This window comes from Micromys minutus, assembly GCF_963924665.1.
Source record: "Micromys minutus genome assembly, chromosome: 17".
Lineage (NCBI taxonomy): Eukaryota > Metazoa > Chordata > Mammalia > Rodentia > Muridae > Micromys > Micromys minutus.
This window is the reverse complement of record NC_137952.1, coordinates 50,968,955-50,983,293: the sequence shown is the minus strand read 5'-3', so window position 1 is coordinate 50,983,293 and position 14,339 is coordinate 50,968,955. Positions and strand designations below refer to the sequence as shown.

Below are 14,339 nucleotides of genomic sequence, written 5' to 3'. Positions count from 1 at the left end.
TAAGTCAGCAGCAAAATAATGCACTATTCAGTAATAAATGCCTTGGAATAACTATACTGGGAGAATATAAAATGACACACACACTTGACAATACACACACACACACACACACACACACACACCTGAGCATGAAGAAGGATGCTAGCAAAGAAAAATGGCTAACTATAGCAGTAATCCTTTGGAGATGGAAGTGAGACTGGTTAATATTATTATCTAATAGCTGTAGACAGATTCTTAAGAATGAGGATCTTCATTCTTTGTAGTATTCTAAATATGTGTGTGTGTGTGTGTGTGTGTTGTTTGTTTTTTGATGACAGGGCATCACTGTGTAGGTCAGGCTGTCCTGAAACCACTATGTAGACCAGGCTGGCCTTGAACTCAGAGGTCCACCTGCTTCTGCCTCCCAAGTGCTGGGATTATAGGCATGTGCCACTATACCCAGAAATTCCAAACATTTTTAATTTGAAAAGACAGACAGAGACAGTCAGACAGAGAGACAGAGAGACAGAGAAACTTGAAAGGGTGCCAAGGGGAAGACATGTTGGCGACCATGTGTTTTAGGGAAAGGACTCATTCATGTTAAGTAATAGCAATGACACTTCAAAGGGGCACCACGTGCCGGCTGACCTGTGATGTAAAGTTACAATCAAGCAAGTTAATGGCCACTTCAGAACTTACCATTTCGTTTCTGATCACTGCAATGCCCACTATTTGATCCGCAACTTCCGCCACAAACACCTGCAGTGCTGTTCCGTCCTGTAAAGGTAAGAATGAGTTTCCCTTAGACCCTGGAAAGCTACCGAGGTCTCTGAAGTCAGGTCGCTGGTGCTGAGATCTCACCCGCCAAGGCTGCCGTAACCATAGTAACAGGACCAACACTCAGTGTTTAGTAGTTGTAGATTTGTGTAAGTCGTTTTATTTGTCTGAGGAGGTCAGGAGAGGGTACTGGGTGTGGACGGTTGGGACCCATCACGTGGACGCTGGGAACTGAACCCAGTCTTCTGGGAGAGCAACAGGTGGTCTTAACAGCTGAACCATCTCTTTGGCCCCCTCACTAAAGGTTCTGTCTTAGAGAACACTCCATTTAAATTCATTAAACTGACCTTGGAAGAGAGTTTAACCTGATGGAGTTTCTGAATGGAAGTTCGAGGAGACCAGTGACCAGCGGGGCCTGTCTCTTTCAATTGGCAAATCCTACTCACATAGTAGTAAATTGTAATTTACTGCTGTGATTTTCAAAACTTATTAAAATCTTTCTTGGTCACAGCTTGATAAAAAATGTTTCAAAATAAAGTATATTAGAGAAGTTACAGGTTTCCAAACTCTTGGCCAACTGCACATTTAGCCAAGTCAATTAACAATGTCCTTAAGGCCTTCGTGTTAGCATGTGGACTGACACCGGTCTCTGTGTTAGCATGTGAACTAACACTGGCCTCCATGTTAGCATGTGCACTGACACCAGCCTGATGTTTTCCACAGCTCATATTTAGTTTATTATGTTAGAGAACACTAAACATCGACCACAGGAAGACCATCCACTTATCTAGACCTTGAAACCTCAAGCCAGCTCAACAGAATGTCCACGCTAGGTTCACCACCGAACATAATTAACATGGAACTCCATTTACCTAAGTCTGGTACTCACTGCTACTGGGGTGGATTCCTAAACTATCCTTCTGCGATGACAGTCAGACATGCCAACTTCTCACCTTACCTCTGCTGTTCCCCCCGCCATCCCCACAGATTCTCCAAGGATGTTCAGTGAAGCTCCAAGGCTGAATCTTTGTGTATCATGATGGTACCTTGGGACCAGGAAAACGAAGCCACGGCAGGCAGGGGCTAGCGGTACTTACAGGGTCTCTGCCAGCCTCGTTGTACTGGGCTAAATCATCCAGTATCTTTGTACTCAGCAGGAGGGTGCTGACAAGCTTTTCAACACCAGAAGTATCCAGAAACTTAGCTAATCTTATGTTAATGGACCTAGATAAGAACAGAAATAGGTTTCTGGTTACAATATTAAATTAATATCACACTTGTATAAGATGAGAGCAATGTATATCTACACAACATTGAGGTGACTGGTTATAAAAATAACTCACTTCATACTAAAGAACCTAGAAAATATTCAAAAAAAAGTACCAAGAATATGATAACAATCACTGATAGGATGAACCAGCTAAAACACAGAGGTACATGTATGTATATATAATCTAAATACATACAATTTAATTGCAGATAATTTAAAATGCTCGGCACACTTTATTTCCCACTTTATACAGAGAGCTAAAATATTTCTCCCACATTTTTAAACTTTAAAATGCGATCATATCATCCCCCATCTCCTTTCCCCCCAACCCATTCTGTGTACCTCTACACAGATACACACTGCCCCCTCTCAAATCAATGACCTCTTGTTATTATTACATACATTCATTTTTGCATCCACACATGCGTGCATTGATCTATGCACATAGTGTGCTGAGTCCGGTCAGTGTTGTTGTATCATTTCAGGAATGACCACTGGAAATTGGAGAACCAATTAGGGGGCTCATCCCTGGGAGAGGCTAATCCTCTCTTCTCAGCCTGTAGTTCTTTATCTAGAGGAGGGACCGCTGAGGTCTCCCCCTCCACAGTAGCTTGGTCATCACTGTCCTCACTGTTCAGGACTTGTTTCAACAGCCATAAGGTTGAGGTCCATGGGTGTAACTTACCTGTCATTTCTAGGGAACGTGTACTCACAGCAGGCTTTCTGGTCCTCTGCTTCCTACAATCTCTCCCAATTTTTAAAAACGTCTTATATTGGGAAATTATAACCATTGGGGTTGGCCTTGTGTGCACGTTTCTATAGAGCAGCCCTGAGCTGCATGTTGTAAAAGACCCCACCGTTAGAGTTTAAGTCTTTGAGGTCACCATTTTAGAACTCTTAAAAGTTTCATCTGGGGCTGGAGAGATGGCTCAGTGGTTAAGAGCACTGAATGCTCTTCCAGAGGACCTGGGTTCAGTTCCCATTAACCACATGGTGGCTCACAACCATCTGTAATAGGATCTGACGCCCTCTTCTGGTGTGTCTGAAGACAGCTACAGTGTACTCATATACATAAGACAAGTAAATCTTTATTTAACAAGAAGTCTCATCTGTAATTATGTGTCTTTAAGCAAAGTTTAGCAAGACAAAAGAGAAAGTCTGGGGGTTCAAGGGCATGCCTCATACTTGATTCCCACTTCCTTCTGCCTGTTCATGAGACTTCTACTCATGTCCTGCCTCAACACCAATTCTCACTGCCCCCTCTGTGAACAGTGACATCCTCACTGCCCCCTCTGTGAACAGTGACACTGTCACCCTCTGTGAACAGTGACATCCTCACTGTCCCCTCTGTGAACAGTGACACCCTCACTGTCCCCTCTGTGAACAGTGATACCCTCACTGCCCCTCTGTGAACAGTGACACCCTCACTGTGTCCCCTCTGTGAACAGTGACACCCTCACTGTGTCCCCTCTGTGAACAGTGACACCCTTACTGCCCCCTCTGTGAACAGTGACACTGTCACCCTCTGTGAACAGTGACATCCTCACTGTCCCCTCTGTGAACAGTGACACCCTCACTGCCCCCTCTGTGAACAGTGACACCCTCACTGCCCCTCTGTGAACAGTGACACCCTCACTGTGTCCCCTCTGTGAACAGTGACACCCTCACTGTGTCCCCTCTGTGAACAGTGACACCCTCACTGTGTCCCCTCTGTGAACAGTGACACCCTCACTGCCCCCTCTGTGAACAGTGACAATGGTGGGAGAATCTTGGGATGAGTGCAGCAAAGATGGGGTTAAAACCAAACCATCCCCTACCTGAAGTGAGGTATGAGGCGTAGGCATGGAGAAAGTTTAGGATCAGGTATATGATCTGTGGCATCTCTGGTCACAGCAGTGGGATGACCGTTCCTACCCTTGGTAAATAGAGCCACGGTGCATACAGCTGGTGACTTTGTGAACGTTGCCCACGCTGCTCACAGGTGCTCAGTATTCCTGGGATAAAGGCTTCAAGCCCTTTCAGGATGAATGTGCCAAGGACTGGAGCAGTCATCCCACAGAAAGGGGAAACTAGCTTCTCCAGATCAAGCCAGAGCTCCACATTTCCATTTTGTATGGGTCCCGTGTGTTAAATCACTGGCCTGACACCACATTCTCTCTACGCATCAGGGTTGTGTTACCAAATAGAACAACGTTATTCCTCTTAATAACAAACTATTCTAGCCTATTTAACTCCTGATTGGTTAATATCTGTGCTTACATTGCGATTCATGGTTGGTTACACAGTATAGAACGGTTTATTTGCAAAGACATATATCTATAGATAGATAGATAGATAGATAGATAGATAGATAGATAGATAGATAGATAGATAGATAGATAGATAAAGTTAACTGGTTAAAAACCTAATCAATTAATATCACCTCAATAATAACTTTAAGTAATCTTTAAGACAAAGATGAGAATAGATAGATAGATGGACAGGTAGATGTACATTTAGCAAAAACATTTCTCATCACTCCTAAGCCAACTCATGCCCACTGAATAGTCACCTCTGATTACCTTGTCCCCATAGCCAGACAGTTCTCTTTCTGTTTCTATAAACTTGCCTATGGTGTTTTCTCATGTGGCTTTTCTCACATGTGATGTGCTCTGTTGCTTCCTTTGTGGCTGGATCGTATTCCATTCAGTGGAAATATAGGATATACTGCATCTCAATAAGCCATTATGATATGATATGGCCTGTATGCGTACGTGCATAAAATTCAGAGAACGTCAAAAAGGAGAAGTTGGGAATAGCAACGGCAGTTAACAGTTAAACAAACTGATAAATCATAAAGACTATTAATTGTCTGTAAAAGAAAAATGTACTAAGACTATGTATAGGTCAAGCTATTCTACTGATAAATATTTTAAAACAGAAAATCTGCTCTGATATCCACACATGGCCTTGAGGCATGGCAGGGCTGCAGATGGTAGTGGCTCAGTGAATGTTCTTGAATACCATTCTACCTTCCTCTCCCCACACACTAGAACCAAATACCATTCTACCTTCCTCTCCCCACACACTAGAACCAAATACCATTCTACCTTCCTCTCCCCACACACTAGAACCAAATACCATTCTACCTTCCTCTCCCCACACACTAGAACCAAATACCATTCTACCTTCCTCTCCCCACACACTAGAACCAAATACCATTCTACCTTCCTCTCCCACACACTAAAGCCCCAACCTTCCCTGTTACAACTGCTACTGAAGGCCTGTTCTCCCAATACGAACACTCCAGTGGTTCTGTTTCTGCCATGCATGGCTTTCCTAGAAGCAACAGCCACTTAGTAACCATTATGACCCAGCGTGTCTTTTCTTTAGGGCTCAGCCACAATTCTTAAGGCACCCTAAACCAAAGTAGGAGCTTAGCTGTCCCTTTCCTTATCTGTGCACAGGGTTCTTGGGGCGTGGGAGGCAGGTTCTCCTGAGAAATCCTGCTTCCTAGCCTTTCCCGCCTTTTCTCTCCCTTACACTTGAATGTCCCAGTGTGTGAGCTCTTAAGGCCGATGCAGAAAGGATGCAAAAAATACCAAGTTTTTCAGTCTTGGTAATCTGCTTAACCATGAGATGTTTTATTCATCTCCTAAAAAAATAAAACAAACAAAAGAAAAAAACAGAAAATCAATAACAACAAAAACAAAAGGCCCACTGAGTCTGACCTTCGAGGTCAGAATTTGAGGTGTTCCATCTGACTACACACATAGTACAATGGCAAATAACATGTGGAAAATAACAGGAGAGATTTGCCACTTGTCACTGTCAACCCAAGTCGACAGCACACTGTGTGTGTGTGTCTTTCCAGTTACTGTCTCCCAGAAAACTAGGCCATCTTGATGCCAGTCAAGGGACACAGAACGAGAAAGAAGGACCATGGTGAGTGTAGTCACTATGCCATCTACCCATCAGGCCTAATGTGAACCAAACACAAGCAGGAGGACAACCTTGCCCCAGACACAGCCGTGGCCTCCAGGAACAGAGTTTCTGCTACATTCTGTTCAAAGGGGTCCATTGAGGGCCTAAGGAACAAAGGACAGATTTGATCTCAACACAGACTGGCTGTGACCCCATGAGCCTGAAATGAGTAAAACAGTGACATCACAGAGGGAAAAAATGGTAAAAAAGCATGTGAGAGCCATTCACAGAAAAGCAAATCAAACAAATGTATTACAGGCGAGAATCACTCGGAGGCTGACTACCAAGTCCGTCTTTATTTCTTGGGTAATGTTGACAAGGGCTGTGTGACCCAGACAAGAAGTTAAATATTCCTAGCACAATAAATATTAGTTGGATGAGTAAACCTGACATGTCCTTCCTACAAAGGAAAAATGTCAAATTTCAGAAAGGTGCAGCTCCGAAGGGTGGCAAGAGGGAATGAGCTACCAGCTCCACTAAAAGTGCCTGCCGTTAATGACAGGACAAGAAGAAAGGCCATCGGGAACGTTAAGAATGGGCAGAGCAATCAGTTAAATGACTTAAAGCACGTGCTGCCTTTGGAAACATCTTAGCAATTAATATACAAATAAAATGTTCTCATTTGAAGACCCAAGCAGTTACCAGAGGGAGGAGGAGAGAGACAGAGAGGCAGAGAGAGAGAGAGAGAGAGAGAGAGAGAGCGCAGGAGCAGAGAGTGTAGAATCTGTTGACAGAGAGGTAGCCCTCACTAACAATCAGATGAGTTATCTGTCTGCATGCTCACCAGCATGGCCAGAGGGCAGATGACAGGCACAAATATAATTTCCCAAGGGAAGAAGAAGGAAATTGGGTAGGGGACCAGAACATGAGGTCATGAAATTTAAAGTAACCCAACATAAAAGCAGGAGCGATCCATCCCAATGTCAAGAGAAGTGAAGCAGAAACTAGAAGGATGTTATATATTTTAAAACCATGGTCTGAAAAAAGAGAACCCGTCAGGGACAAGTGTCCTGGCCATGCCCATGAGTCCTCCTCTGCTCTTCCATCCTGCTTTGCTCCGGGTACCTCTCCCCGTACCCCTTGTGGAGGTGGGGGTTCCTGCTGTTCCCTTCTCAGTGCCTGAAAGTTCCTGCGTCTAGTTCATTCCTTTCCTTTATCTGCATCTTCCTCCTCTAGCTAGAATGCGGACCCCATGAGGGCCGAGACTTCTGTTTGTTTGGGTCACTTATGTTTCCCCGGCACGTGAGCTGGCACGTGCACTCAGTCAAGGCTGATATTCCATTAGATGAATGAGGAGCTTCACTGTGGAGCCTCTGGGAAAGAAAGCACACAATTAACTAGTACTTTCCGGCTGTGGGGCTACATGGACATCAGCCCAGAATGTAACAGTCATGCCAGTGTCCCGAGAGCCAATTCCTGATGGAGCAGGCACAGGAGAGACCACAGCAGACCAAAGGAAAGGAACAAAGGCCTTCGGGACACAAACCTTGAAGTCCTGCCTGTCTCGAGACCTCCTGCTTGTTGAGTCAATCAAAGGCAGAAGCTCTTCCAGAACCGGCCTTTATTTCTAAGGGAAAGTGTTCTTCCAGTTAGTGTAAACTTTGAACTTGAACCGATAGTTGGATAGCTGAATCAACATTTTCTATGACAGAAATAACAGGTGTCTATGATTTGGTTTTGAATCAAACTGAACCAAGCAACATGAGTAAAAGGAAGGAAGAGAAGATCAGAGTCGAAGCTCAGCAGAGAAGTCACCTGCTCAGTGTGAGCATTTGAAACACATTAGCACAAACAATTCAGTGGCACCCATCACTAAGGCACTGAGCACTCACAGCACCAAAGGGTTGTTATGAGAGAGCCGCTACAACGTTTAAATCCAAACCATGGAGAACAGTAGAGGTCTGCGGGGCATAAAGCAGATGCAGGCGTTGTTGCAAAAGGCCCCTTTTGAGAGTTTTATATAAAAGTAAACTTCACTGTAATCATAGCGACTGGCAACTCCACTCTCTCTTAACCAAACAGGCAGAAAACTTATGTCTACACAAACCCTTGCATGTGAATGTGGTAGCATCTTTGTTCACGATGATCTAAACTTTGACATGGCCAAGATGTTCCTTAGTCAGGGAATAGACAAACTGTAGTATGCCTAGATGGTGGGATCTTATTCCGTGCCAAGATAAACGAGTCACCAAGTCATGAAGTGACAGGGAGGCTAAATGCATCATGACCAAGCAGGAGAAGCCAATTTGACAAGTTCAGGACCCCAGACCGAGGAACAGTGTTCCTTCATTCGATGTAGTTCTCCCCTAGTTAACTATCTCTGGAAATGCCCCCACAGACATGCCCAGGGGTGTCCTGTAGCTGACTTTAAAGCCAGTCTGTTGACAATCAGACCATCACAGATCCTAAGCTGGAACCCTAGCATAAAGGACAGGCTTCAGTTGACAACAAGGTATCAATCAGCTCCTTCATCAGATGGAACAAATTTCAGTTGATAACAAGGTATCAGTTCGTTCATCAGATGTAACAAATTTCAGTTGATAACAAGGTATCAGCTAGTTCATCAGATGGAACAAATTTCAGTTGATAACAAGGTATCAGTTTGTTCATCAGATGTAACAAAAGGACCTGAAGGGAGGTATGTGGAGTTTTTGTATGTCTCCACAATTTTGCAGTGAACCTAAAACTATTCTAAATATAAACTTTACTAATGAAAATTTAAAAGGCAGTTATCTTTATTGTCCCCTCCAGTTCTGCCCGTAGAGAATCATGCATTCTAGAACCCCTCATGCAGGTCACATAAACACTGGCTGTGAAGCACTTGTGGAGCCCTTTTCCTCCTCCTCTTCCCTTCGATGGTGGGTGGGATCAACTGTGATCTTACTGGGAGCATACCTAGCTGACTAGTGTCATGTCCTCTGGCCTCCCCTGCAGCCAGATCAGACCAACAACCAAGTTTTAAGGGGTTTTAAGGCTCAAGGAAATTGCGATGCTGGGGTGGGTATGCTGTGTAAAACCGAGTCCTGCCCTTCACCAATCCTCAAAGATGCAACAGGTAAGAGGGAATCGACATATTTGAAGAGCTTTGTCATCATCCTTTTCTGTGTCTAGCCTTAAGGTCACAGATGCTGCATCTCAGTTGGATGGATTAATGCAATAGGTTGAATTGGGCCCCAAAGTATCAGGGGCCAGCACTGACTCGCCAAAGGCAAAGTGATCATACGTGTTGTAATGGGCAACATGAACAAAGCAATGCTCATGGATCCCTGACCTGGGCAGGCATCATGGGCAAAGCAATGAGACAGATAAGAAGCCTAAGGCATTTTTGTTTTATCTATAAAAGCCAAAAAATCCTCAAACAAGCGGAAGAAAAGCCACACTGTATCGTGGCAAAGAGATCTTGACACGGGAACCAATTTTTAGACTTGAGCCAGTTTGCAGACACAGAACCCCTTGAATGAAGGCATAGTCAGGTTCCCCTGAAGATGCATCCTGGGAAAATGACTATAACCTTTACAGTCGGCCTTTCTCCAGTCCTTCCCAAGAGTCTGTTTAGATGCTTGTTATGAATTGTCTATAATTCTGGGAGACCTCGAGAGCACTGTGGATCTCCAGTTAAGGTAGAAGCGTATGGGGGTGGGGGAGTGTCAGGTGACTAATGGGAGTTTTGGCTGAAGCCCAACTTACAGTAGGTCAAGTGGGTCCCCAAACTCACCTATGGCTATTTCCCTAGTCCCAGAATGTATTATTAGGATAACTATACTTAGAAATTGGCAGAATCTCACATTAGCTCCCTGACCTGTGGAGTGAGGGCTATTATGGTTGGGAAGGCCAAATGGAAGCCTTTAGAATCGCTTCTGTGAAGGAAAAATGGTAACTCAAAAACAGTATCACAGCCCTGGAGGAACTACAGAAATTAGTGCTACCATCAAGGACTTGAAAGATGCAGGATGCTAGTTCCCTTTAATCCTCCCATCTGGCAAATGCAGAAGACAAATGGACTGCAGTGGACTGTGGAAAACTCAATCAACTATCGATTCCAGTTGCAGCTGCTGAACCAGACCTGGCGTCCTTGCTTGAGCAGATCAGCACATCTCCTGGTTTACGGCATGCAGCTACTGACCTAGCAAATGCCCCTTTCTTGATACCGGCCTGTAAGGACCACCAGAAGCAATCTGCTTTCAGTTGGCAAGGCCAGCAGCATATCTTTATAGTTTTACTTCAAGAATGTATGCATTAATAACTCTCCAGCCCCGTGTCCTTGTAGGTTCATGTGAAGGTGGTACATGATTGGACAGTAGAGAGTGGGTGGGGACAGAGTTCTGGTAAGGAGGAGGAGAAAAGAGGAGATTCAGGAGGAGGCAACGTGGAAGCAGACGTGGATATTTCCCTCTGCACATCTCTCTATGGATAAGGTTGTTACAAATATTTTATAAGGGATGGAATTGTGCAGGATCATCTGACTTATCTAGGTGGGCAAATTATATTATACCAATTGGATCAGAGTATTTTGGTGTGGCAACTTGACAGAGTTCGAAGTGGCGGGACGCACAAAGTCCACCGTGGAGTTGGGATGTGTGTGTCCAAGGCTTGGCAACAACTCACCAAGGGAAAGTGAGTGAAAACAACACGCTGGGGCGGTCACGGACCACCTGGGACAGAAGCAGCTGGGGTGGGTGGAGTGGACCGAGCCTGTGTCAAAAGAAGCCGGGTTCCGTGAGTACTTAGAGGCAGCGTGGAGCCGCTACGATACAGATGCCCCACAGTGCCATGTGGCCCTATGGGTGCCAGCAATAGCACAGGATAAAAGGTTATCTCCTTTAGTGTTTACAGTAACATGTCCTAACTTAGTTAGAAGGGATCGTGATCATCTATGTCTTACAAAAAAACAAATCATATTAGTTCACTGCATTGATAACATTATGCTGATTGGACCAAGTGAGCAAGAGATAGCAACCACGTTGGACCCACTGGAAATACATATGTGCATCAGAGGACAGGAAACAAATCTACCCAAAATTCAGGGGCCGTGAAATTCTTACAAGTCCAGTGGTATGTGTCTCACAGAGAAATTCTCTCTAAAGGATCAGTTATTGCACCTGGGCCTTCCCACCACCAAGAAAGAAACATGTTTAGGGGTTATACTGGCTGGGTTTTGTGTCTGTCAACTTGACACAAGCTAGAGTCATCAGAGAAGAAGCCTCAGTTGAGGAAATGCCTCTATGAGATCCAGCTGTAAGGCATATTCTCAATTATCAATAGGGGATCAGTGGAGGAGGACACACCCCACTGTGGGTGGTGCCATCCCTGGACTGGTGGTCCCAGGTTCTATAAGGAAGCAGTCTGAACAAGCCAGGTGAAGCAAGCCAGTAAGCAGCACTCCTCAATGGCCTCTGCATTAACTCCTGCCTTCAGGTTCCTGCCCTACTTAAGTTCCTGTCCTGACTTCCTTTGATGATGAACGGCAATATGGAACTGTAAGATGAATAAACCTCCTTCCCAACTTGCTTTTTGGTCATAGTGTTACTGCCACAGCAACAGAAATCCTGACTAAGACAGGGGCCTATTTAAAACCTAAAGACAGCATGTTCCTCACCTGGGTATGTTATTCAAACTCATATAGCAAGAGACTCAGAAAGCACCTAGCTTTGTGTGGGGCCTGGAACAGAAAGTTCTTCAACAACTTGGACCACATATCCAGCAGACCTGATGACACCTGAGTCAGTGACACATAGGGACACTGTTCAGACCCTTAGACAGGCCACTGTAGGTGAGTCACAGAAGGGACCTTTGGGATTTTGGAATGACACACTACCATTATCTGCAGACAACTATTCTCCCTTTGAGAAGCAACTCTGACTGCTATGGTGTCTTAGTGGAGACAAGATATTTGACAACAGGTCACCAAGTGACCATGTGGCCTGAACTGCTCCTCATACGCTGAGTTTTATTTGACATGCCAGACCATAAATCTGTTATCGAATAGCAGCGATGTATATGTGATCAAGGCTGAGCAGGTTCGGAAGGCACAATCCAGTTACACGAAAAGCTGCCCAGTGCCTATGGTTTCTTCTGTGTTACAATGCTGTCTACTGCCAAGCTTATGCCTATTACTTCATGGGGTGTTCCCTATGATTGGCTGACTGAGGAAGAGAAAACTAGGGCCTAGTTTACTAATGGTTCTGCATGTTTGCAGGCATCACCCACAAGTTGGCAACTGTGGCATTACAACCCCTTCCAGGGACACTTAGGAAGAAAAAAATGTCTTGAAATAGGCTTAGAGAATTCCATCATATCCACACCATGGTATTCCACATGGTACAGATTCTGACCGCCTTAGTCAGGGTTTCTGTTCCTGCACAAACATCATGACTAAGAAGCAAGTTGGGGAAGAAAGGGTTTATTCAGCTTACACTTCCACATTGCTGTTCATCACCAAAGGAAGTCAGGACTGGTACCCAAGCAGGTCAGGAGGCAGGAGCTGATGCAGAGGCCATGGAGGAATGTTACTTATTGACTTGTTTCCCCTGGCTTGCTCAGCTTGATTTCTTAGAGAACCCAGGTCTACCAGCCCAGGGATGGCTCCACCCACAATGGGCTGGGCCTTTCCCCCTTGATCACTAGTTGAGAAAATGCCTTACTGCTGGATCCCATGGAGGCATTTCCTCAACTGAGGCTCCGTTCTCTGTAATAACTCCAGCTTGTGTTGAGTTAACACAAAACCAGCCAGTACACAGTCTGAGGAACTCATTTCACAGCCAGAGAAGTGCAACAGTGGGCTCATGGTCATGGTCCACTGGTCTCACCATATTCCCTGCCTTCCTAAATCAACTGGCCTGATAGAAAAACTGAATGGTCTTTGAACGTTTATTTATTTTATGTATATGAGTACACTGTCACTGTCTTCAGACACACTAGAAGAGGACATCGGATCCCATTACAGATGGTTGTGAGCCACCATGTGGTTGCTAGGGAATTGAACTCAGAATCTTTGGAAGAGTAGTCAGCGTTCTTAACCACTGAGCCAGCTCTCCAGCCTTGGGATGGCCTTTAGAAGACACAGTTATAGTGCCAATTAGGTGGCAGCATCCTGGAGGACTGGGCAGGGTTCTCCAGAAGGTGGCATGTGCTTTGCATCAGTGCCCAATATATGCTTTCTCCCAAAGCCAGAAATAAAGGAGTGGAAAGGTGAATAGTTCCATTATCACTCCTAGTGACCCAGAAGGAACTCTGCTTAGGTTCTGCTGGCCTAGAAGTTTTGGGTTGAGAGCAGGAAGTGCTCCTCCCAGAAGTCACAAAACATTCCACTGAGCTGGAATCTCAGACTTTCTCCCTGACACGTTGGGCTTCTGAAGTCCTTATGCCAACAAGGGAGAAATTGGGTTGCTGTTCCGCAGAACAGTGGGAAAGCAACAGTAAGAATGATCATGTCTGGAGTGTAGGAGGAGATCCTTTAGGGCATCACTTGGAGCTGCCATGTCCTGTGATTAATGTCAGTAGGAAACCACAAACGCCTAATTCAGGCAAGATGCAAAAGAGCACAGACGATTGGGAAATGAAGGTATGGGCCACTCCTCCAAGAAAAGAGCCAAGAGTTGCTGAGGGTGGAAGGAATACGGGATGGGGTACTAGTTGAAAGGTGCTATAAGTCATTGAAGAAATGAGAATTATAAGTGACAGATTCTGCCATATGTTGTTAATAATGTGCTGGTGCAGATAGTTGTGCTTTCTTTCCTTGACATCTTTATCATTCGACGTAACAGCAACTAAGAGGACATCAGTGGTTGCTATGTTTAAGTTTTGAAATAGCAAAAGAATGTCCCTTGAAGAACAGCCTTGGCATGGTTCTTGTTTTCATTTGGGAATTAAGCATGACGTAAGGAGATATGTCTGGAATGAACTGAAACTCAGGTAGCAGGGTATGTCTATGAGGGTTTTTTCTTAAGTCATTTGAAATGGAAAGACCCACTTTTTACCCTAATTTTCTGGGGTGGGAAGATCCACCTTCTGCTGGCAACCTTATATATAGGACACGGAAAAAGGATGTGCCCTCTGTCTGTCTGTCTCTCTCCCTCTCTCCCTCTCTCCCTCTCTCTCTCTCTCTCTCTCTCTCTCTCTCTCTCTCTGCATGTTTGCCCTCACTCTTACTGACAAGCCCATCCCTACTAGAGCTCACTTCTTCGGGATTCTTGCACAGACATACTACAGATCAACAGAGACATGCAACCTTGTGCCCTGAACAACTAATGTATTCTTGGACTTTCTGTTGGTAGACAGCCATTATTGGTCTAGCTAGATCATAGCCTGTGAGCCACTCTGTGGTAGAAAGGATCCCCTTTCTACCATCTCT

General features: G+C 44.9%; 1 protein-coding gene across 1 annotated transcript in view; it reads right to left on the bottom strand.

Moving 5' to 3' along the window:
* The window catches only part of CFAP61 (cilia and flagella associated protein 61), a gene marked incomplete at both ends in the record, with an annotated part of 250,940 nt that overhangs the window by 159,628 nt on the left and 76,973 nt on the right, over positions 1-14,339 (bottom strand). The window contains 2 exons of the mRNA XM_080930962.1: positions 679-756; positions 1,854-1,980. Of these exons, the coding sequence (XP_080787088.1) occupies positions 679-756; positions 1,854-1,980 (205 nt within the window). The remainder of the gene's footprint in view (positions 1-678; positions 757-1,853; positions 1,981-14,339) is intronic.